Source organism: Chiloscyllium plagiosum, chromosome 15 (assembly GCF_004010195.1).
Source record: "Chiloscyllium plagiosum isolate BGI_BamShark_2017 chromosome 15, ASM401019v2, whole genome shotgun sequence".
NCBI classification, from domain to species: domain Eukaryota; kingdom Metazoa; phylum Chordata; class Chondrichthyes; order Orectolobiformes; family Hemiscylliidae; genus Chiloscyllium; species Chiloscyllium plagiosum.
The window spans coordinates 35,456,323-35,482,428 of NC_057724.1; the positions used below are offsets into that span (position 1 = coordinate 35,456,323).

At 40.7% G+C, this 26,106-nt stretch overlaps 1 protein-coding gene across 2 annotated transcripts in view; it reads left to right on the plus strand.

The window, feature by feature from the left end:
• The window catches only part of si:dkey-171c9.3, a 51,965-nt gene that overhangs the window by 21,039 nt on the left and 4,820 nt on the right, over positions 1 to 26,106 (plus strand). Inside the window, exons 2-4 of one of the 2 annotated variants that reach the window (XM_043704684.1) lie at positions 7,043 to 7,138; positions 14,820 to 14,951; positions 21,559 to 24,804. In XM_043704684.1, the coding sequence (XP_043560619.1) occupies positions 7,043 to 7,138; positions 14,820 to 14,951; positions 21,559 to 24,804 (3,474 nt within the window). Of the gene's footprint in view, positions 1 to 7,042; positions 7,139 to 14,819; positions 14,952 to 17,272; positions 17,424 to 21,558; positions 24,805 to 26,106 lie in introns of those variants that run through there. The other variant, XM_043704685.1, reaches the window with a different exon arrangement.

Below are 26,106 nucleotides of genomic sequence, written 5' to 3' on the forward strand. Positions count from 1 at the left end.
TTAATGTTTTTAAGTGTCTATTGATGAATTCGCTACTTCAGAAGAAATACTGATTGTTAAACCCTTTCACTACATAGAACAATACAGCGCAGAGCCCTTGATGTTGCGCTGACCTGTGAAATATTCTAAGTTAATTCCCCTACACTACCCCATCATCATCCATGTGTTTATTCAAGGATTGTTTAAATATCCCTAATGTGGCTAAGTTAATTACTTTGGCAGGCAGGGCATTCCACACTCTTACCACTCTGAGTAAAGAACTGCCTCTGACATCTGTCTTAAATCTATCACCCCTCAGTTGTACTTAGGCCTCTCAAACAAGTTGATGTCATCATTCTAGGAAAATGACTTTCGCTGTCTACCCTATCTAATCCTCTGATCATGTATCTCTCTATCAAATCCACCCTTAGCCGCCTTCTTTCCAATGAGAACAGATCCAAGTCTTTCAGCCTTTCCTCATAAGAGCTTCCCTCCACACCAGGCAATATCCTGGTAAATCTCCTCTGCACGTTTTCCAATGCTTCCATGTCCTTCCTGTAATGGGGAGACCAGAACTGTATAAAATATTCCAAGTGTGGCCGCATTAGCGTTTTGTATAGTTGCAGCATGACACTGCATCTCCGGAACTCAATCCCTCTACCAATGAAACCTAACACACTGTATGCCTTCTTAACAGCACTATCAACCTGGGTGGCAACTTTCAGGGATCGACGTACATGGACTCCAAGATCCCTTTGCACATCCACACTACCAAGAATCTTTCCATTGACTCTTCCTTTCTGTTATTCTTCCCAAAGTGAATCACCTCACATTTAGCTGCATTGAACTCCATTTGCCACCTCTCAGCCCAATTCTGTAATTTATCCAAGTCCCCCTGCATCCTGTAACATTCTTCCACACTGTCCACCATTCCTTTGACTTTAGTGTCATCTGCAAACTTACTAACCCATCCCTCTATGCCTGTGTCTAAGTAATTTATAAAAATGACAAACAGCAGTGGTCCCAAAATAGATCCTTGTGGCACACCACTAGTAACCAGACTCCAGGCTGAATATGTTCCATCAACCACCACTGCCTTCTTTCAGAAAGCTAGTTTCTAATCCAAACTGCTAAATCAAAACATTTGGCATCTTCTCATCCTTTATAAAACAAACATTAGCATTCATAGTCCCACTTCAATGAGATTTAATCACCTGGAGTTGTGAATCAAACTATTAACTACTTAACAGAAGTCATGAAATCAGTCAACTTGAACTAATCATGTAACTGGGGGCATTCTGGCTAATGTGCATATGATACAAAGATAGGAAGAGGGACAGGTAGTATTGAGGAGGCAGGGAGGCTGCGGAAGGATTTGGACAGATTAGGAGAGTGGGCAAAGAAGAGGTGGATGGAGTTCAACGAGGAAAAGTATGAGGTCAAGCACCTTGGAAGGAAGAATAGAGGCATGGACTATTTTCTAAATGGGGAGAAAATTCAGAAATCTGAAGTACAAAGAGACGTGGGAGTTCTAGTCCAGGATTCTCTCAAGATAAACTTGCAGGTTGAGTTCCAGGATTCTCTCAAGATAAACTTGCAGGTTGAGTCAGTAGTTAAGAAGACAAATGCAATTATTGGCATTTATTTTGAAAGGACCTGAATATAAAAGCAGGGATGCATTTCTGAAGTTCTGTAAGGCTCTGGTCAGAACACATTTGGAGTATTGTGTGCAGTGTTGGGTCTCATATCTCAGGGAGGATATACTGACTCTGGAGCGTGTTCAGAGGAGGTTCACAAGAAAGGTCTCGGGAATAAAAAGCTTAATGTGCGAGGAACAAATACTCAATGGAGTTTAGAAGGATGAGGAGAGATCTACCTGAAACATACAAAATACTGAATGCCCGAGCCAGAGTAGATGTTGGAAAGATGTTTCCATTGGTAGGAGAGACTAGGACCTCAGGGCACAGTCTTAGAGTAAAGGGAAGACCTTTTAGATTGGAGATAAGGAGATGTCTCTTCAGCCAGAGAGTGATGAATGTATGGAATTCATTCTCACAGAAGGCTGTGGAGGCCAGGTCACTGTGTATATTTAAAACTGAGATAGATAGGTTCTTGAGTATCATGGGGATCAGGGATTAAGGGGAGAAAGGAGAAGAATGGGGATGAGAAATGTATCAGCCATGATTGAATGGTACAGCAGACTCGACGGGCTAAATGGCGTAATTTCTGCTCTTATGTCTTATGGTAATGATTTCCCTCAGATATATGTCAATCAACTGAATGAAAGAGCAAGCACTTTTTTCAGCACTACAATTTTCTTCAAATATTTAAAAGGCAGGAGTTTCAAATGCTTTTGACAGTTCCTGTTGTCTCTTGTTTTGATTGTCAAGCTTTTTGGAATTATTTGTTTTGGCATTTTATGAACTTTTTTTTAAACAATTCCAAGCTTGTTTCAGGACCATATCTAAAAGAATACCCTACTTCTCCAAACAATGTCAGCAGGTTTAGAAACAAAAAGTGAAATCACAGGAAAAACTCAGCACCTGAACAGAAGCACTAAAGTGCACAAGTTGTGTTTTAGACATCTACTTGTGTTAATCAGATCAGCTTGTACTTGCTTCCCCCTAAACAACATGTTTAGGGATGATATTACACACTTCTCTGGGGGAGACAAGAGCTAGAGGGCATAGGTTTAGGGTGAGAGGGGAAAGATACAAAAAAAACCTAAGGAGCAACTTTTTCATGCAGAGGGTGGTGTGTGTGTGAAATGGGCTGCCAGAGGAAGTGGTGGAGGCTGGTACAATTGCAACATTTAAAAGGCATCTGGATGGGTATATAGATAGGAAGGGTTTAGAGGGATATGGGCTGGGTGCTGGCAGGTGGGACTAGATTGGGTTGGGATATTTGGTCAGCATGGACAAGTTGGACCAAAAGGTCTGTTTCCATGCTGTACATCTCTATGACTCAATGACTCTATGACCTTTGGGTGGGTGGAGCTTAAACCCAGATTCCTGGCTCAGAGGTAGAGTCACTACTACTGTATGACAAGAACCCTCAGCTGCAAGTTACAGGTTCAGTCTCAGTGAACCACAGAAGCACAAATTAGAATCTTTCCCATTTCCCCACACCCCTGTGAGTAAGGTAAATGTTGGGATTAGGGCAGGGATTTCTAGATTCAAGTCTCAGCTGCGATTTGCATGAAAAATAAGAGATTTTTGTTAGCCACAATTATTAAACATTTAAAACACCATGTGCTTCAAGTTTATTAAAAAAATCTTTTTTTGTTGTGAAAATCTATTGTATTTTTAAAAAATCTATTCACTAGATGAAGGTGTCACTGGCTTGGCCAGCATTCATTGAATTTGGATCCCTAGGACATTACCTGGGTCTTTGGATTAATAGTCCAACAATAATACCACTAGGCCCTCACTTCCAACAGTAAAAAAATGCTGGAATATGTATTCTTACATTGCATATGACATTTTGTTGCTGGCTCATTTGGCTGCATTCTCTTTGTAGCCAGAAGAATTGTCAAATGCTTTTCTTGTGAAGTTGTTGCTTTTTACGTATTTTTGACAACTCCTAATGGCTCAATAGTCTAGTATTGAGCTGCAAGGCCCAGGTTGGTTGCAGGTACAGTCTCCAATATGTTGTCAGTAAAGGGTAAGGTTCCTTGGCTAAGGGGGAGAGAAACTAATTAGACAGGCTTTCTGATCCTGATCACAATGTGGGGGATCTTGCTGTAAAGGCCAGCAAAAATCAGATGTTAAGAGAATTGTGTTGTGAATCGATCAGCCTCCCTAATATCCTAGAGTTGATCTGCTACTGGCAGAAACTACTCGTGGAGATCACAGTCAAAGATTGTGGTGTTGGAAAAGCACAGCCGATCAGGCAGCATCCAAGAAGTAGGAGAATCAACGTTTCAAACATAAGCTGTTCATCAGGATCATTCCTGATGAAGGGTTTATGTTCAAAACATCAACTCTCCTGCTTTCGGATACTGCCTGACTGGCTGTGCTTTTCCAGCATCACACTCTTTGACTGTGATTTCCAGTACCTGCAGTCCTCACTTTCTCCTGGAGAAAAACAGCTTGGCTCACAAGTAGAGGACAGCTGGTATCCTAGAAACCACATTGAAGCATGAGGCGACACCTTCAAGCAAGAAAAAGAAAGAAAACAGAGAAGAACTATGGTTAGGGTTCCCCATGTCTAGTTTGCTTGTGATTTCCATTCATTCGAATGGGCAGAAAATCACATGTTGGTAAGCACAAGGTATATATCTATATCTGCCATATATGAACAGAAATAGTTAACAAATATCAACTTCATTTTAAAAGTGGGCCTGGTAACAAACTTTGTGCTTTTTCCTTACCCACAAGCTCAAGTGAAAATTGAAGTTGTTGGATTGCTGGAATGTTCTACAAATCAAAGGCCATGAAAAGGGCAGTAAGTGACAGAGCAACAGTTGCTGGTTGCACTAGTGAGATAATGATCTGAATTAGATACACAGTTATACACAGTGGCCCATAACAGGAAATGTAACTCTTTGATACTGCAACTGCACTCCACAACGCTTCTGCAGACAGGAAATTGTGTAGTGATCAGGAGAATTTCTGATAAACTTTCTTAACAAAGTGTTTCTGTTTCCACTGGTGCACATTTAAAGCTCCCCATTTACATTTTCTTTCCTTCATTTTTGAAAAACATTTTTGTATTTTCTGCTTGGATGTAAAACATTGCTCTGTACACCCAAATCAAGGCCATGTATGGTATGTTGGAATATTAGCCATTAACAGGATACACCTGATTCTCCGTTTAAACTGATGAAACAGAAGAATATGTTTTACTTAGAGTCATAGAGACGTACAGCACAGAAACAGAACCTTCAGTCCAACTCGTCCATTCTGACCAGATATCCTAAACTAATCTCATCGCATTTGCCAGCATTTGGCTCATATCCCCCTAATCCCTTCCTACCCAAATATCCATCCAGATGTCTTATAAATGTTGCAATTGTACCAGCCTCCACCACTTCCTCTGGCAACTCATTCCATATACGCACCACCCTCTGCGTGAAAAAGTTGCCCCTTCGGTCCCATTTAAATCTTTCTCCGCTCACCCTAAACCTACGCCCTCCAGTTCTGAACTCCCCTACTCCACGGAAAAGACCTTATCTATTTAGCCTATCTCTGTCTCACAGGATTTTATAAACCTCTATAAGGTCACCCCTCATACTCCAACACTCCATGGAAAACAACCCCAGCCTATTCAGCCTCTCCCTATAGCTCAAACACTCCAACCCTGGTAACATCCTTGTAAATCTTTTCTTAACCCTTTCAAGTTTGACAACATCCTTCTGATTGGAGAGAGACCAGATTTGCACGCAATATTCCAAAAGTGGCCTAACCAATGTCCTGTATAGCCGCAACATGACTTCCCAACTGAGAGACCAGAATTGCACACAATATTTAAAGATTTTTCTCTGCAAATCAAACCACAAACAATTGATTCTTATTGGGCCAAATCTCACCAAAATGACCCAAAGCGTCTTTGTACTTCGATGACAATTTGATTCTATACTGTCTTACCTGCACCTTTTCCCCAAACTCAACAACAGTAACTCAATCAAGTTTGTGAGACATGATTTCCCATGCATAAAGCCAAGTTGACTATCCCTAATCAGTCCTTGCCTTTCTAAATACATGTACATCCTGTCCCTCAGGATTCCCTCCAACAACTTGCCCACCACCGACGTCAGGCTCACTGGTCTATAGTTCCCTGGCTTGTCCTTACTACCTTTTTAAAACAGTGGCACCATGATAGCCAACCTCCAGTCTTCCGGCACCTCACCTGTGACTATCGATGATACAAATATCTCAGTAAGAGGTCCAGCAATCACTTCCCTAGTTTCCCACCTAATCAGGTCCTGGGGATTTAACAACTTTCATGTGTTTCAAGGCATCCCGCACTTCCTCCTCTTTAATATAGATATTTTTCAAGATGTCGCCATCTATTTCCCTACATTCTACATCTTCCATGTCCTTTTCCATAGTAAATACTGATGCAAAATACTTGTTTAGTATCTGTCCCATCTCCTGCGGCCTTGCTGATCTTTGAGGGGCCCTATTCTCTCCCGAGTTACTCTTTTGTCCTTAATGTTTGCTGATGACACCAAAACTGGAGGATTAGTGGACAGCAAAGGTTACCTCCGATTACAATGAGATCTTGATCAGATTTCCAGCATCTGCAATACTTTGCTTTTGTGTATTCCAAGTGAGACCGTGCCACGACAAGTCATATTCAAATCACTGAACATTTACACATACATACCAAACTCCAACAATGGCCAAAAATACTTAAACCTAACTTCTCTTTGATTGTAATGCTTGCTAAATCAGAAGTGGGCATTAAGGACAACAAGCATTGATTAAAATGGATTTGGTTGTAGAGGAAAATACCCTGCTATACAATTTCACCACACCACAAGATCTTTTAAATTTTGTACCCCCAGCACCCATTGTGTGTGTGTGTGTGGGGTGGGGGGGGGGGGGGGGGGAGACACCGTGAAAAACAACAGGTGTACAAGTCATCAATCAGTTTCCATCACAAGATTCTTTGATTGATGGACATATTTTCTAATCAATCTGTTCAGTGTTTATTATTACACGTCACTGGAGCAGGTGAAAGTTGAATCTGGATCTCCCTTCTTGGTGGATTATATGGTTTGTCCACCAGCAAATAAGTTCATTTAATTGGCTGTTTAATCAACCAAGCAGCAGGTTAGTAGATAATTGAGACCGCCACCTGTCAATTCATGGGTTTGCTAACTCCTGGTGACCTATACTCTAATTGATGACCCAATATGCCAATTTAGCCATTAACTACAATAACAAGAATTCATATTTCATCCCAAGTTCCAGGTTTGGAAACTGCTCAGATAACTATTCAAGCCTCCCTTCCCATAAAGCACATTGGTATATTTTTAAAATGCCATAGGGTGTAAGAAACCAGGTTGTTTGTCTGCACGTCTGATATATTCCTGTTCATGTTTTTTTCCCCACAGATGTCAGATCCAATTAACTGGTTGCATAGCACCAAGAAGCTTTGTCAGGTAGTGATTGAAAGGAATGAGCAAGGAATTGCAATACCGCTTAAAGAGGTAAGTGAAACCTCATGTCTTTGTATTAAAAATGCTTCCCAAATAGGCAGAGGCTGTGGAAATTTAGATTACTTACAGTGTGGAAACAGGCCCTTTGGCCCAACAAGTCCACACCGACCCTCCAAAGAGCAACCCACCCAGACCCATTCCCTTACATTTACCCCTTCACCTAACACTACGGGCAATTTAGTATGGCCAATTCACTTAAGCTGCACATCTTTGGACTGAGAGGAAACCCGAGCACCTGGAGGAAACACACACAGACAGTTGCCCAAGGCAGGGATTGAACCTAGGTCTCTGGCACTGTGAGGCAGCAGTGCTAACCATTGTGTCACTGTGCCACCCTGTAAATATGCTGCATCATCAGAGGAAGATCTAGGTGACAGGGAAAACATGATGATGCATCAGTGAACTGAGCACACTACTGAGTGAGAAAGAATGGAGACAAATCTAATTGTGAAATAACAGCAAATGATCTTCAGTGAATGGCATGTGTGTTTTATTCAGTGTGTTTTATTAGTCAGTTTTTGCTTGCATTATTACCTAGCTACTTTACAGTTTGTATGAATTTTGAATTTAATGTAAGTAGTAATTAAAGGTTTTTTTTAACATTAAATTGTAGATATCTTTTTAAGATGTACACTATCAGAAGCGTTAAAAATATAAATGAATTAGTACAGAATCAGACAACAACATTGAAATTGTATAACAGGGTATTTTCCTCTACAAACAAATCCATTTTAATCAATGCTTGTTGTCCTTACAGCCCACTTCTGACTTAGCAAGCATTACAATCAAAGAGAAGTTAGGTTTAAGTATTTTTGGCCATTGTTAGAGTTTGGTATGTATGTGTAAATGTTGAGTGATTTGAATATGACTAGTCGTGGCACGGTCTCACTTGGAATACACAAAAGCAAAGTATTCCAGATTCTGGAAATCTAAAAGGAAAACAGACAGAGCTGGAGAAACCCAACAGATCTGGCAGCAACTGTAGAGAGAGAAAGAGTTAAAATTTCAGGTTTGATATGAGTTCTTCAGAACTGAAGGGGGTTGGAAAATTGTCATTATTATGCTCTACACAGAGGGAATAGATAGTAACGGTGGTGAAATAACTCCACATGGAGAATCCTTGACACTGATCTGGCTTCCTTGGAGCCAAATCTTAGAATGAACACTCCTGATTTTTCATTGCTCTACATTTTCCCTGACTAATACACCTCACTTACACATCCCTGAACAATATTGGTAATTTAGTTTGGCCAATTCACCTAACCTGCACATGTTTGTATTGTGGGAAGAAATCCTCACAGACACAGGGAGAATGTGCAAACTCCACACAGACAGTTGCCCGAGGCTGGAATCGAACCCAGATACCTGACTGTGAGGCAGCAGTGCTAATCAGTGAGCCACCTTGCCACCCTCACTCATTTTATTTTCTATCAGATTGGATTAGATTCCCTACAGTATGGAAACAGGCCATTTGGCCCAACAAGTTCACACCGACCCATTCCCCCACCCTATATTTACCCTTGACTAATGCACCTAACACTATGAGCAATTCATCATGGCCAACCCACTCGACCTGCACATCCCTGGACCATGGGAGGAAACTGGAGCATCCGGAGGAAACCCATGCAGACACAGGGAGAATGTGCAAACTCCACACAGGCAGTCGCCGGAGACAGAGATTGAACCTAGGGGCCTGGCGCTGTGAGGCAGCAGTATTAACCACTGAGCCACCATGCTGCCCTCACTCCTGTTTATGTCTGTCAGCCAAGGCTTCCTGATTGGACCAGATGAACAGCCCCAGTCAGGGAGCTCATTCTATGATGTCCACCTGGCTGACCTCATTATAATCACTACAGCTGGGCTCAGAGCCAAAAACAAAGAGGTTGCTAGTGGTGGTGAGGTAACATGTAACATGAAGGTGTAAGAAGGAGAGAATGGGTCTCCTCTGCTGACTTTGCATAGCTTGGCTATGATATTCTCTGTTGTCAAATGGCTTGTCATTATCCCCAGTTTTTGTGTGGTGACGGTTCTAGAAATTTGCCAGTTGCTATGGAATTGTAACATTCAATTAGATCAATTGGAAGGTGAGATTGCAGGTATTCTGTTGGAATCGTTCTTGAAAGGGGTTGGGCAGGGGAGTTGATGAATGAGACATGGTTAGAGCCACTCAGTCCTTAACTATAAAGATCACATGTGGGGCTCTTGTAGTGCAGTGGTCATGTCCCCACCTCTGGCCTGGGTTCAAGTCTCAGATTCTGGATTAGTGGTGCTGGGGGGGGGGGAAGTCCCACATGAGCCAGAGGTATGTAATAACATCTCTGACCATAAGATATTGGAGCAGAATTAGGGCATTTGACCCATTTGAGTGTGCTCTGCCAATCTTCCCTGGCTGATATGTTTCTCATTCTCCTACCTTCTCCCTGTACTCCTTGATCCCTTTACTAATAAAGAACTTAGCTATCTCTGTCTTAAATATGCCTAATGGTTGCCCACCACAGCCTTCTGTGGGAATAAGTTGCACAGATTCACCACTTTCTAGCTGAAGAAATTCCTCCTCCTCTCAGTTCCTTCCTGAAGAGTTGTTCCTTCACTCTGAGGCTGTGCTCTTGGGTCTTAGTCTCTCTTACCAGTGGAAACATTATTAATTAGAAAAATATGAAGATCAGATGAAGGGCAAAATTGTTGATCTTAACCATTTTCAATTTCCCTAATGGCAAGTTTAGGAATCCATTTTATTTTGTTCTTTTAAGATGGATTGATTGATTCTGACAGAAATAATTGCAGTGTTTTTTTTTAGCATTCCAATCCCTGAGAAATTTCAATGTGTATTTAACATAAAGATAAATAAAGTTGGAGTGGCGGCAATTTCTATTGATTCATTTTTTTTGTTGTTGATGGGATGTGAGTGTCCCTGGCTGGGCCAGGCATTTTCATAATTGCAAGTCAGAATGTGGTGATGAGCAGACTTTTTGAATTTCTGCTGTCCTTGAAATGCAGGAACCTATAGTGCTGTTGGAAAGGTGGCTCCATGATTTAGACCCAGACAGTGAAGGAAGCATGATATAATTGCAAGTCAGGCTGCCATGTAGCTTAGAGTAGAGCTTAAGCTGATGGTGTTCCCAAGCATTTGTCTCTCTTGATGTTTTAGTTGGTAGAGGTCGCAGGTTTGGAAAGTCCTGTCAAAGGAGCAGTGGTGAATTACTTCAGTGTGAATTGACAGACACTGCTGTCATTGCGTTGATGAAGGGAGTAAATGTTGAAGGTGGTGCATCAGGGGCAACCAAGCAAGTTGCTTTGGCTTGGATAATATTGAGCTTCTGCAGTGATTTTGGAACTGCACTCCTCCAGGTATGTGGAGAATATTCCATCACACTCCCGATTTGAGTCTTATTGATGGTGGACAGGCTTCTGGGGATTGAGGAGAGGAGTTACTCAACTCTGATATGCTCTGGTGGCTGCTTTTTCATAAAGATTGGTCCAATTTCAGGTCAGTGGTAATCCCAGGATATTGATAATGGGGGACTTCAGCGACAGCAATGCTATTGAATGTGAAGGGGGTGATAGTTGGATTCTGTCTTGATGGAGATTGATCATTGCATCATACTTGTGTACAGTGAATATATATCCTCAGTAAAGGCCTCACTTCATCTCCCTATGCTCCCGGATCAACGGATTCAACACACGTTGCAAAACTGAACTTTTCTTCCACTGCCTCTGTCTCCATGCTTACTTTTTCCATCAGGACTCTCACTCACCCTCTGAAGACCTCTTCTTCTGCCTCCAACACATTCCATCCACCTGGACACCCCATGCTGGTCTGTTACCTGCCCTCGATCTCTACATCTCCAACTGTCAGCGTGACATTGACCACCTCAACCTGTCCAATCTCTCACCCTCACAACCCGCAGCCCTCCACTCCCTCTGCTCCAACCCCAACCTTGCCATCAAACCAGCAGACAAGGTGGGGGTGCAGTGGTAGCTTGGCACACCAACCTCTATTCTGCTGAACCCAGGCGCCAAATCGTGGACACCTTCTCCTACTGCCCCCTCGACCATGAGCTCCCCTCCCATCACCAAACCATCATCTCCCAGACCATCCACAACTTCATCACCTCGGGATCTCCCACCAACAGCCTCTAACCTCATAGTTCAGGAATCGCACGCTGCCTGGTTCTACCTCCTACCCAAAATTACAAACCTGATTGCCCCGGTCGACCCATTGTCAGTCTGCTCCTGCCCCACCGAACTTATCTCTGCATACCTTGACACCGTCCTGTGCCCCTTGATCCAGGATCTTCTCACATACTTTCGGGACACCACCACACCCTTCTCCCCCTCCTTGCATTTCATTTCCCCAGCTCCCAATGCCTCATCTTCACCATGGACATCCAGTCCCTGTACACATCCATCTGCCATGACGAAAGCCTCCAAGCCCTCCCTTTCTTCCTTTTCCGTCAACCCAACCAGTACCCTTCCACTGACACACTCATTCAATTGGCTGAACTGTCCTCACCTTCAATAGTTTCTCCTTCGAATCCTTCCACTTCATCCGGACCAAAGGGGTAGCCGTAGATACCTGCATGGGCCCCAGCTATGCCTGCCTGTTGGTCAGGTATGTGGAATAGTCCACCTTCTGCAGCTACACCGGGACCATCCCCCACCTTTTTCTCTGTTACATCAATGACTGTATCGGCGTCACCTCATGCTCCCATGAGGAGGTTGAACAATTCATCAACTTCACTGACTCCTTCCACCCTGACCTCAAGTTCACCTGGGCCATCTTGGACACCTCCCTCCCCTTTCTGGACCTCTCCATCTCCATTTCTGGTGACCGACTCAAAACGGCTATCTACTTCAAACCCACCAAAACCCACAGTTACCCAGACTACACCTCCTCCTACCCTGCCTCCAGTAAAACTGCTATCCCTTATTCCCAATTCCTCCGCCTCCATTGCATCTGCATTCCTTTCGCAACTCCCTTGTTAGGTCCACACACCCCACCAACCCACTCTGCCCTCCCAGCAACTTCCCCTGCGCAAGAATTGCAAAACCTGTGCCCACACCTCTCCCCTCATCTCTGTCCAAGGCCTCAAAGGATCCTTCCACATCCATCAGAGATTTACCTGTACTTCACACACATTATCTACTGTGTCCATTGCTCTCAAAGTGGTCTCCTCTACACTGGGCAGACAGGACGCCAACTTGAGGAACATTTCAGAGAACATCTCTGGGACATCCAAACTAAACAACCCCACCGTCCTGTGGCTGAACATTTCAACTCCCCCTCCCACTCCACCAAGGGCATGCAGGACCTGGGCCTCCTTACCTCCAAACTCTAGCCACCCAACACCTGGAGGAAGAACTCCTTATCTTCCACCTTTGCATTCCCAGCTACCTTCCCCCAGCAGCTCTCTTCCACTCTTTCCCCCCCCCCCCCACTTATCTCTCAGCCCCCTTGGTCCACCACCTCATTCCTGATGAACAGCCAATGCTCGAAACGTTGACTCCCTTGCTCCTTGAATGCTGTCTGACCTGGTGTGCTTTTTCCAGAGCCACTCTTTTCGACTCTGACTCTTTAGCATCTGCAGTCCACACTTTCTCTCAGTTTCTGATCATCACCCAGGTTGCTGTGCAGTAGTTGGGAGGCTGCAAGACCACAGGTGACCACTGGGGGGTGCTCTAAGTAACATTGTTCTCAAAAAAAGTGAAAACTCTGGAAATGGCTAAGATGTGCATTGAACATGATTTTAGAATGATCAAAGGCTGTTTTTATACTGTTCTTTTAACTCTTATTTCATGAGATTTACATTTATTCCTAGATTGCTAGTAAAACTGCATTTGTGGATTTGTTGACAGGCTACAAGAATTGGATGCAATCTGTTCCTGTGCTGTACTGTTCTATCTGTTCTAATGCAAATGTTTGGATACAGAAAATAACAAATGCTGGAGATCACAACAGGTCAGACAGCTTCCATGTTTCGAGTCTAGATGATTCTTCATCACAGCTGTGATGAAGAGTGTTCTGGACTCAATGTTAGCTTGCCCGCTCTCCACGGATGCTGCCTGACCTGTTGTGATCTCCAGCATTTGTTGTTTTCAGTACAGAATTCAGCATCTGCAATAATTTGTTCCTACATGCTGGGATACAGAATCTAACTAAGAACAAGATAAAATCAATTTCACATGTTTTCAAAGGATACCTAGTGCAAGTGGAAAGTTTGAAGCTTTCTGTAAAACTAAGTGGAAATGGTGCCCCTTGTCACTTTCACGCCCTGCTTGATGGACTAGGATCAAATGAATATTATGCAAAATCTATCCCAATTATATTGCAAGATTTGCACATTTGAAGTGATTTTGCCAGAACTGTAAGCTTTTCCACTCTGGCCTTCCATTGATTTTAAGGGAAGGTTCTTTTCAAACCAAAGAACTTGAAGTTGCAGCCAGAATAAAACATTAAATTCGACAACAAGCAAGTTGTGCTGTTGACAGCAATTTTTGACCAGGGCCAGAAGGAAATGGAAATATTAATAATCATACCAGCAATTTCCTTTGTAATTCATAATGCTTTGTTTCCAAATGGAGGGAAGAAAATGCCTCATGGGATGATATTCCCTGCCTCCACCCATGTGTATGCCACCTCTTTATTTGTATTATAAAACTTCTTATTGAGGCAAGGCTATTGCTCGAGGCACACAGAAATAAAGAATATGCTGTTTTCCCTCTGTCTATTGCCTAAAGAGAGACAATTTGTTTTCAAAGGCTGTCTTCCCCTGCATTACACTTAGTTGTACCCCAACCCCTCCAAGTTGGGACACTTATGTCCATTTGAAACCGGAAATGCACAAATCTGCTGTTAAGGATCAACAATCATCTTGTACCAATCTACCTAGTTTGTCAGTTGCCTGATCCAGTGTGATACTTCAATAGATACATGAGGCCTTGGTTCTTGACATTCAATATGTCAGCATTTAATGGAGAATGAAATCCACCTCCTGTAACTCTATAACTGATCGTAGGAAAATAAAAGTTCATTATGCAGAAAGAAGCTGTGCTGGGGTTGTTGTTCACCAAAGTGCCAGACGTGGCTCAGTGCTAGCTATGGGTTCAAGTTCCACCACAGAATTTAAGTCCATAATCCAGGCTGATACTTCAGGGCAGTGTTCAGGAGCACTACACTGTTTGCATCTGAAACATTGCAATATAATGTTAATCTGCAGTTCTATGTGGCCTGTTATGACACTGTGTGCAGAAGAGTCAATATTTATTTCACAACCAATATCATTAAAAGATTATGTAATCATTGAACTCACAGCCTTTGTGGAAGCTTGCTGTTCTCAAATTAGCTGCATGTTTTCTACAATAAACCTGTAACTAAGCTTCAAAAGCAGCTCACTTGTTAAGAAACATTTTAGGATGCTGTGAAGTCATGAAAGTACTTTTGGGATTCTTCAAGAATAAAATGGGGATGTTACAGTAAAATGGAATACTTTCACAAGAGAATGTGTTTTTACTTTTCTTATTCAAATTTCTGGTCCCGCTTTTCACTCCAAAACCTTTCCCTAATAATGACTGTGATCTCTGAATTATTATTTTCTGCAATTTTTAATTCTGAATTGTTAAAATACATTAATTCTTAATGTTCTTTTTATTTGTTTTATACTTCCTAATCTAGGAAGTGACCGCAACTTATCCTGAACTCCACGAGCTGATGGAATCCATTCAACTGCATAACCTCAAAGAAGATGATATAATTTTAATCAAAGGGATACAACAGCATTCTGAGGGATCAATGGATGGTTTGCAGGTAAACCATAAAGCTAGCAAAACAAACTCATCAGAAGACCTCCCACCTTGCATGTATTTTTAGGATTCTTAAGCTTCTTGAAATATCTTAACTAGGTAAAGGAGCAACTTTCCAAATTGTAAGTGCTTTTAATATGAGTTCATACTAAAGTTAAGGTGCACTTTAATAATGCTGATTCAAGGTGGCAACTGAGACTCTCCAAATCTCAATTTCAAAGTGACTGACACAGAAATGTTTTAATTCTATCACACCATTAAGGAATTGAAGACAGTCAAGAGAAGATTGAAGGGTTTGAACTAGCTCCATCCAGCAATCTTTACACATTTTCAATCCTTTAAAACTAAGCAAGCGCTGTTTGGCATTCAGGTGTCGGAGTCAATTAACCCCTTGACCCCAAGATGCTTACTGATGACAGTGGTTATAATTTATCTAACATAAATGACACTTGACCTAGGCAATGTTGGAACTATCAAAGCACTGCAGCATTACCATTACTCTCTGATAGGAGTGTGATCTCTATATAACAGCAGTGAATGACCATGTCCAGACACTTTAATGCCAATCAATGTGAGACATACATGGTGGTCCCTCCACCTCCCCATCTTCTTTCAAATGGCTGTCTGCATGATGGTTCAAAACATCTTCTGGCCAGATACCTGCACACTTTTTATTTAGGAAATCAATTCTCATGTTTTCTTTGTGTAAATCATACGGGGACAAGTTACCTCAATTATTATCCAGTATTGTTTGAATGTTCCAAATAAAATAATAACAATAGACACAACATTTAATAATTGTAGGGTCAAGTGATAAAGTACAAAAAAGGCTTACATTTCTAAGTTTATTCATAATCAATGCAGTACTTATGAAATGTAATCTTTGTTGTAGCGTAAGTTAAATGTAGAGCAAATCTTTTTGGATTCTCCTTGTACAATGGGGCTTTATAAAGACATTGGAAGATCCTGTGTGATACTTGTCCCTACTTCATCTAACTCTATGGCCTTTCAGAGTGTCTGCAAATAAGATGGGAGAGGATAGACAAAAACGGAGACTGGAACAGTAATAGTGGCATTCTAAAAATCATTTCACCTTTAACCTATGTTAAGAGAATTCTTTGAAGAAAAGACAAAATCGATAATGAAGATACAATATTGTGTTTTATGTTGATTACCTTATTACCTTTATCCATAAAATGCCACTTATACAAACCTGTTAAAGTTGATAATATGGGGAATTAAGCAGGATAATTAAATAGAGGGACCTTGGTGTTGCAGCTACAGCATGATTAAAGACGGTCATAAATTGAGATATTTGCGGTGAACAGTTTCTTTGTTATTAATGCAAATTGGAAATCCTCCATTCTATTTTTTTAATCCAACATGGGATGAGGGCAATGCCAGCACGGCTGGCATTTGTTACCCACCCCTGACTGCCCTTAAACCTACTGACTTGCTAGACTTCAGAGGGCCATTAAGAGTCACCCACATCACTGTGGATTTGGAGTCAAATGTAGACTATACCATGTAAATCCAGTAGATTATCTTACCAAAAGTGTGCTAATGAGCAAGATGGGGTTTTGCTATGATCACCTATAGTTTCATACTCAAAACTCCTGAGGCTAGTGCTTAATTCCAGACTTATTAACACAATTCAAATCCACTGGCTTCTGTAGCCATAGACCGATAGCCCAGACCGATAGATTACTAGTCAAGTGACATTACCATTTCACCACCACATCCCCAAAATTATTATTCTGTTGAAAAATGGAAGAGAAAATAGGACACTGTAGAAATTAGGATGCAAATTTAAATGGAGCTTATCTTGCACCTCTGGCAAAGAGCAATATGACACTCACTAAATACGTATCATTTACAGTGTATATCATGATTACAGCATGGAAAATCAGAAAAGTAGAGTGAGATTAACAACATTTACATACGTTGCTTCATAATTTCTTAGAACTTTTGCACCATTCTGCTATTACTCGTTGCTGAAAATAGCTAGAAGATAATTTTCATACTCTCGACCCTGTTAAATCACCAACAATTGTGAAAATGCTGCACTGAAGCCAATCTTCATGCTGTTGTCGCTGCTTAGAATTATTATTTTATTATCCACTCCTTTGTCTGTCCAACCGCCAACACTTTCCCAGCTACTATCAGTTCTGAGTTCTGGACCTAAAATGTTAACTCCTGATTTCTCTTCACAGATCCTGTTGAGCTTCTCCAGCAACTTTTGTTCTTGTCACTGATTTACAGCATCTGCAGTTTTTTTGGTTTTGATCATTGTCAACATTGTTGATGTTTGCTGAAGGAAATTCCTTCATTCCTTCACTCCAACATTTCTTCTCATCAATAACATGTATATAAATTTCTAATTCGATGAAATGTGCAAGCTGCATTTCCAAATTGGATCCTGTTCAATTATTTCATTTAAATGTGAAAAATAAACCGGTTAAACTGGTTTAGCAAGGTAAGCTTTTGTCCTTAAATAGATTAAGAAAATCATATAGCTGAGAAGGAGTATCAGAACTTCATACTGCATAGTTCATTTATCGTCACTTGTTCTCAAAAGTCAGATTAGTTCATTAAATGACTACAGTTAATTCTGGAAAACTCCTCAAAACTTCAGCTGCTGAATAGCAAAAGAACCATTGGTGACATGAAGAGACATATTTTGCTGCAGTGAATGGATAGGATCTGGAAAACAGTACCTGCGAGTGTAGTGTGGGACAAATTCAATTGTGTTCAAAGGGGAATTAATCATCAAAACATAGTCACCAACAAGTAGAGTCATACAGCACAGAAACAGGCCCTTCGACATAACTCGTCCATGTGGGCCAGGTATCCTAAATTGAACTAGTCCGACTTGCCTGCATTTGGTCCGTTTCCCTCTAAACCTTTCCTATTCATGTACCTCTTCAAGAAATGCAAACAAAACCACATTGCATCTGTGCTATCTCTCTGCAAGAAGCAATGGGCAAAATAGCCGCCTCCTGTTTTGTACTATTTAATGATTCTATTCTATGAACATAAGGGAGGAAGGTACAGCATTGGGGAAATTAATTTTTAGGCTAAGTCCCTTCAACCCATCATGTTAACAAATCCTTATTTGAAAAGTATGAAATTCAAATCTGTGATAAGATTTTGAATATTTCAGTATAACAACGTTGTTTTATTGGGTGAATTTAACTAACTGCCCCAATATTGACTGGGATTTTCTTAGTGCCGGGGGCTTAGGGCAGAATTCATTAGGTACCTGCAGGAACTATTGTAGGGACCATAGTAGACCTTATCGTGCAGAATGAGCCTGACCAGGTGATTGAAGCATTTTGGGAGCAGTGATCATAATTCTGTAAGCTTTAAGATAGCTGTGCGTAAGGATAAGACTGGTCCTTGGATGAAAGTGTTAAATGGGGGACAGCTAACTACAACAGTATCGGGCAGGAACTGGAGAAATTAGATTAGGGACAGCTCTTTGTGGGAGAATCCACATCTGACATGTGGGAGTATTTTAAAGGCCAATTCATTAGAGTTCAGGACCAGCACGATCCTGTGAGAATGAAAGGTAATGATGGCAAGATTCAGGAACCCTGGATGACAAGAGATATTGAAACTTTAGACAAAAAGAGAAAGGAAGCACATGTAAACTGAAATCAGGCAAGAACCTTGAGGAATATAAAGAAAGCAGGAAACTAGGAATCAAGAGAGCTGAAAGGGTCATGAATTGTCTTTGGCACGTATGATTAATGAGAATCCCAAGGTATTTTTTACATATATTAGGTGCAAGAGGGTAGCTAGGGAAAGAATAGGTCGACTCTACGACAAAAGAAGGAATTTATGCATGGAGCTACAAAATGTGGGCCAAGTCTTTAATGAGTACTTTACATTGGTATTTATCAAGCAGATGGACATGGATGATGGTAAGATTAGGGAGAGTTACATTGATGTTATAAGGCATGTTGATGTTAAGAAGGTGGAGGTGTTGGCTGTTTGAAAAACATTAGGGTAGATAAGTCCCAGACCCTAATCCCTATCCTAAGTTACTGAGGGAGGTAAGGGAAGAGATTGCTGAGGTCTTGACAAAGATCTTTGTATCCTTTTTAGCCACAGGTGAGATCCCAGAGACTGGAGAATGGTTAATGTTTTTCTTTTGTTTTAGAAAGGCAACTTAGCCAATCCAGGAAACTATAGGCCAGTGAGCTTTAAATCAGTGGTCAGAAAATTATTGGAGAAAATTCTTAGGGATGAGATTTACTTGCATTTGGGAGAGAATGGATTGGGTAGTCAGCAGAGTTTTACGTCTCACAATTTGAATTTTATTTGAGGAAGTAACAAAGATGATTGATAAGGATAGGGTAGTGGATGTTGTCTATGTGGATTTTACAAGACTTGACAGGGTTCCACATGATAGGCTGGTCCAGAAAATTAAGTTGTATGGGATCCACAGTGAATTGGTAAGTTGATAGAGAATTGGCTTGGTCATTAAGGTATGCATGGCCTAGTGGTATTATTGCTAGACTATTAGTCTAGAGACATAGGTATTGTTCTGGGGACCTAGTTTCAAATCCCACCATGGCAGATAGTGAAGCTTGAATTCAATAAGAAAATCTGGAATTAAGAGTCTAGTGATGAATATGAAACCATTGTCAATTGTCGGGAAAAGCCCATCGGGTTCCCTATGCCCTTTGGGCAAGGAAACTGCCATCCTCACCTGGTCAGGCCTTTGCGTGACTCCAGGCCCACAGTGATCTGATTCTTAATTTCCCTCTGCTCAAAAAATGCTGGCCTTGCCAGTGATACCCATATCCTGTGAATGAGTTAATTAAAAAGAAGGCAGTTATAGAGGGATATTTTCCTAACTGAAGGTTTGCGACCAATGGTGTTCAGCAAAGATACGTGTTGGGATCTCTTTTGTTTGTAATGTATACAAATGATTTGAATGAAAATGTAGATGATCTAATTAGTAAGTTCGCAGTGACATTAAAATTTGTCAAAGGATACAACGGGATATAGATCAGCTGGTAACTTGGGCAGAGAAATGGCAGATGAAGTTTAATCCAGGTAAATGTTTGCACTTTGGGAGGTCAAATGCAAGATTAAAGTATACAGTATATGATAGCACTGTTAAGAGCATTGATATACAAGTCCATAACTCCCTGAAAGTGGCAACACAAATGAATAAGTTGGTAAAGAAGGCACACGGCATGCGTGCCTTCATTGATCAAGACATTGAGTATAAAAATTGGCAAGTCATATTGCAGCTGCATTAAGCTTTAGTTGGGCACATTTGGTGTTTGTGTGCAGTTCTGGTCACACACTGTAGGAGAGATGTGGAAGCTGTGGAGAGAGTGCAAAATAGGTTTACCAGGATGTTGCTCGGCTTGGAGTGCATTAGGAGAGTTTGGACAAACTTTGATTGTATTCGTTAGAGTATCGGAGGCTGAGGGGTGACCTGAAAGAAGTAGATAAAATTATGAGACACAGACAGGGTGAATAGTCAGTCTTTTTCCCACGGTGGAAATGTCAAATTTAGGGGCCATAGGTTTAAGGTGAGAGGGAAAGTTGGAAGGGCCGAGTTGGACTGAAGGTTCTGTTTCCATGCTGTACATCTCTGACTCTATGAAATTTGCAAAGCAGTTGTTTACACAGAAGGTGGTAGGTGATTGGAATGTGCTGCTAGGGAAAGTGGTAGAAGCAGCAATGACAGTGACATTTAAGAGGCAGTTAGACAGATACATGAACAGGCAGGTCATAGTGGGATACAGACCATGTGGAAGCAAATGTTGAGAGTAGTCATGGTCAGTGTAGACATGGTGAGCTGAAGGACCTGTTCCTGTGCCATACTGTTCAATGTTTTCTGTGTTCTAGTTCACTGTAAAATCATGTTCAGAATGTGCAACAGAGGGAAACAAAGATAAAATTGAGAGAGAAATAAAAAGTTATACTTGTATTTTCATTGTGGATTTTTTGTAAAAGTTAATAATTACCATTTGAAGTAATTGTATTCTAAAATGTAAAAAGGTAGTTTTCAGTGTGGGAGAGGTTGCTTGACAATATTTGAGAGTTATAGTGTTTAAACAATTACTTATTCCCAAATGCACAGTCCTAATATTTTCTGACATGCTTTCTGCCTAATTTGTCCAGCCATAATACAATTTCCCACTTTACATGGACTTTAATGGCAAGATACTAGTGTATTTTGTGACTAAGAAGGATGTATCAGGCAACAATTTCAACATTTACCGGCAGATATGGACTTTGGATGTCATTGTCTGATTTAATCCATAATAACAGAGCACTGCTGGTCTCACTGTTATTCTTAGCTTAAGATGAAGAGCGATAATGTTCATATGAAAGAAACTTAGGCTGGGAATTTCTTTGGAGCTGCTCCTGTTGTGTGGCTCTTACTTCTCTGGAAGTAGTGTATAAAGGTAAATCAGGTTTCCTCATATTTCTGGTAAAACTCTGGCAGCAGATGAAGGACAACAGTATCTATAAAGTTGCTGCTGCAAATATAAATGAAAGTTAACTAATAATTTATATAAAATGGATTGATTCTGCTTTTGCTGACTAAACTGATTGATGCTTTATGTTTTGAATAACAGAATTCAACAGAAGGAGTAATGTGCCTGTCGCCTTCACCCAGCTACAACAGTAGTTCTGTATTTTGCAGCCTCCGAAAATATGCATTGGGATTCCAGCATGCAATCCATGCAATTACCGGAAATTTTACTGATACCATCAGTCAGAGTACAGAGCATATTTCCACTAATGAGACTTGTTTTCCTGATGCCGATACTCAGAGAATAGAAGTGCCTGCTGTTGATGGTAATATGTGCCCTCGTCATAATTCTTTTCCTGAGGTTGATAATCCACACCTGCCCAGTATTCATCTTCCAATATCAGAGCAGTTGTGTTATCAGATGCCAGTTTCTCAAAGGCCTTCTAGTCCTGTACATTCTTCAGTATCTAGTCTTTCAGAGGATATCCAGTTGCCAAATACAATAACAGACATAGTTATGGAATATCCTTCTGATGTTCCATGGGCCAATAAATCTCAGTTCTTAGACCTTCTTTCCAATTTTGCAGAGGCTATGTCAACTGAAGTACTCAGCACAGTTATTGAGGATAGTCCTGATGGAAACAGATCTACAGTGGAGCAGCCAGAGGCTTGGACACCGACAGAAGGCCAATTTTCATCAGATGTATTTTCACATGATAATATCCAGCATGCCCACTTGTATGATACTTTTGCAGGTATTGATGAATTTCCCAAATCATCTCAAGATGGTTTAAGTACAAGTAGAGAAAAAGGATCTGAGGAAAGCCTTGACCTAGATTCTCTACATTATGGTCTGGCCCATCTGGCAAGCAGGGAGACTTCCAGTGTTATTCAGAAGTCCCTTCAGGAAGTTGCGCATCAAACGGAAGAGAGCTTTGCTGACCACATTTCAAAATCAATAAAAGCAGATTCCTCAGAAGAAGCAAATGTTGCAGTACATCCTGTTGTGGAAAATTATGCATTGAGATTGACCCATGATGTAATTTCTGACAGCACCAGAGAAGCAAGCTTAGAAAGGGTGACGACACAAAATAAACTACAGCAAGTTGAAGGAGGAAGTGTGAACGCGCACCCTGCTTCTATTGAATCACATAACAATAACAAGCTTTCAGATATGTCACAATCTGACATTCTTACACATGAAATTAACCATCTTACAAGCAAGGAAGTCAGTTCATTGTGTACTGGAGTAAGACCATTGGTACAAGGTGAACAAGTTGAAACTTTAACCCAAGTATTGCAACAATATTTGGATGGCTGTTCTCCAGACAGAGAAAGGCATTTATCAATGACAGACAAAGAAAGAGCTGTTGATCATGATTATGAGAAACAAATGTTTGATAAACTTGGACTCACCAAGAAGGGTTCACTGGATTATCCCGATGCACCTCCACCTACACCACTGAGGCCACAACTGAGCAGCAGTCAAAGGAGCTTCACTAGAAAGCTCAAGGGAGGTTTGGCAAAAGAATTCCTTCCTTCACCACCTCCACCAACCCCAAAGGAAAACGTCAATTTTTGTTTGTCTGAAGAGGATCGAGAAACTGAGGAAAAGACAGAATTTATGAGAAAGTTAATCCGATCCTTGTCTCAAGAGTTCAATGGAAAAGACACCACTGGAATTTCTGAGGAACCTGAAGAGGAGAGTTTGGAACTGATGTCTCTGGCTCCAAAAAATGAACCAACACAGAATTCCCGCAGTGATGGAGAAACTGTCCAAGACTATTTTAGTCATTTGATGTCAGGTATTGTTTTTTCTTCTGCACAAGTAATTTGCAGTATTATGGGTGAAAGTATTGATCTTAAAGCACCCAAACATCAGCACTGTGATAGTGTCACATGTAGTGATGAATATCAACCAAATATCCAGACATCAGAGGAACCAAACCCACTTTCTCCTGTTCCAGTTATTCCAGAAACAGAAAAGAATCCAAATGAACACATTGAGAATAAACACGGAGACAATTTTCCAGAAAGCATGGAAAGCCTGTTAGGGGACTATGCTGATATGTTAGCACAGAAAATTATCAATGTGGTTATTAACTTTCTGAACCAAATTGATTTACATGACCACGGAGAACAAAACATGGATGGAAAAAGTGAAATGTCATTTGAAGATGGAAAGCAAGATTGTCGGCATTCACATTACATTAAGCAGATAAATTCCATGTCAGAGGAGTGGGTAAAAGGGATAATACAATCTGCCCTACAAGTATTTATGACTCAATATCGATTGCAAAAGGACAGCTATAACAACCCTGAGACTGTGCATTCATCAGAACAATTGCAGAATACAGATTCAGCCAGAAGCATTGACATTAAGGACAATACAGAAGATCACCATATCAAAATGTCAGTGGAAACAATTAAATCTGAAGCAAACAGTGAGAATGAGGGTCTACGCAGTCACCTTGCTTTTACTGAAGAGCAATATCCAGTTACTGAAGGTTTAGGATGTGGAATTGGTATTGGAATCAGACCAAGCCCTGGTGAAGGAACAAATGACAACAATAACAATTACAATCCATACCCATATAAGCAGACACAGACAGATGTGACTACTGAAGAGCTCACTGAAAAGAACCAAAATTGCTTTGCTCAAGCAGAAACAAAAATGAACTTATTTGAACAAAAGGAGAATGATTTTTTAGCCCTTCATTCAGGGGCAATTGTTGAAGATAAAGAAACATCTTCCATCTTAGAATTATCCAAAGTCATATTGAAGGATCCAGACTGCAAACTGGTACATAAAAAATATGTTGAAAACCTAGCAGCTACTATACTTGAGTCCTCCTTGAATGATGCATATAGACGTTCTGGTACTGGAACAGTTAGAGGTGAGATGCCAACGTGTTCTCCAAACACTGAACAGTATAGGAAATCTATTTCTAACAGCCCAGGTGAACAAAGTCCAGAACTCCAACAGAAAATAAGGACAGAAGAATTATTGAAGGAAAGAGAACCAGGTGTTCCCATAATTGAAAACACTAAATCGCAAAGATTAAGTGTAGTTGAATATACAGATGTAACATCGTCAAAACAAGCACAGGAGGATCTGAGTCAGTCCACTGTTATGGCACAGTGCCATGCTGAAGATCAGGAAGGTTGTGAGGAAATGGGGAATGCTACTTCATTTGCTCCAAGGGGAATTGAAATCTCGTTGGTGAACTTTAACTCTAAGTCTGCTGCTGTTGACGCACAGGTACAAGCAATGCTGCAGTGGGCAGCAGCAACTCAGCTTAACATCACCAAGATTCATATAAGGACCTCAAGTGATGAGTTCGTACAGGTAAGTGTCATTCACTAGGAATTAAGATTTCTTTCCCCGTAAGCTCCCAGTTAATATAAATTGGTTATGACACTACCTTGCCTAATTAGCCCACTTTACAACCATGAATAAAACTACAGAGTAATGCAATGTAATTAATTGTATTTGGTGATGTTAAGATAACATTTTTGATTGAAACCATTTTATTTGAAAAAGATTTGGTACAGACAGCACTGCGGGTTGCAATTTGGACAGCCTGTTTGGTGTTTTCCATTGACCACGTGGAAGAACGTCATGTAAATAATTGCCCACTTCCTGTCCCAAGGAATTAATCTAAATCTGATTACAATGCAAATAGATATTCCCCATTACGTTTACCTTCTTACTGGTGGAAATTTCTGAAGATGTCAACAAAATAACATTTGCTTAAAGTTACATCTATCTAATGTTTAACAAGAGATTAAAGATTGTTCATACTTTTAGAAATGTTTCAAAACTTAATGGGAGAACCTCAGTTTAAAATTGAAACTTAACAAGTTGTGGAGAAACTGTGAGGAGGTGTATTTCCCCTGAGTGGTCTGTGATAAATGAATCATGTATTTTGACACTGAACTACACAGATCCAAGAAGGTCCAATCTTTGGACTGTACTGATTTCAACCAAGGTCAACAGCTAAAATTATAATTTGCTTCAATACTACAGAACAGGGGATGAGTTCTGTTTTTGATCAAAATCCAGAGACTTCTATTACAAATATTTACATGGATCAGGCTTAGTTGTGTGTTCCTACTTCAAATAATGTTTTGTCAATCACATTTTTAACTTCACTTTTGAGATATATGTTTTTACTGTGGAACTGTTGGCATGGTTCACTGCTTTCCAAAGGAAGGCTCTGCAATACTCGCACATAACTATGGGGATGTGGTACGGTTTCTGTTTTATTGCAAGCTTCCTACTCATGGCTAATACGTAAGAGGACAAAACCAGGAAGCCTGACCAGACTGGAAATTCTGTCTGGAGAGAATTAAGTCTTTTTCTGATTCCAGATTTAAAATTTACTCAATCTGTCATATAGGAAGCAAAGTAGCTGTCTCCTCAAATACCATTTTGTTTGTTCCAACTTCATTTTTACTTCATGCAACTATCTCTTTTTAGTTGATTTATCTGCAATCTGTTTGCATTTATAAACATAGCTAAATTATAGTTGTGATGGTTAAATTCAAATTATTTTTGAGATATCTAAATATAATAGAGGGATTCTTTGGATATGGTATGTATCCGGTTAGAGGAGTTAGCACAACGCAATGTAAATTAGTTACATAT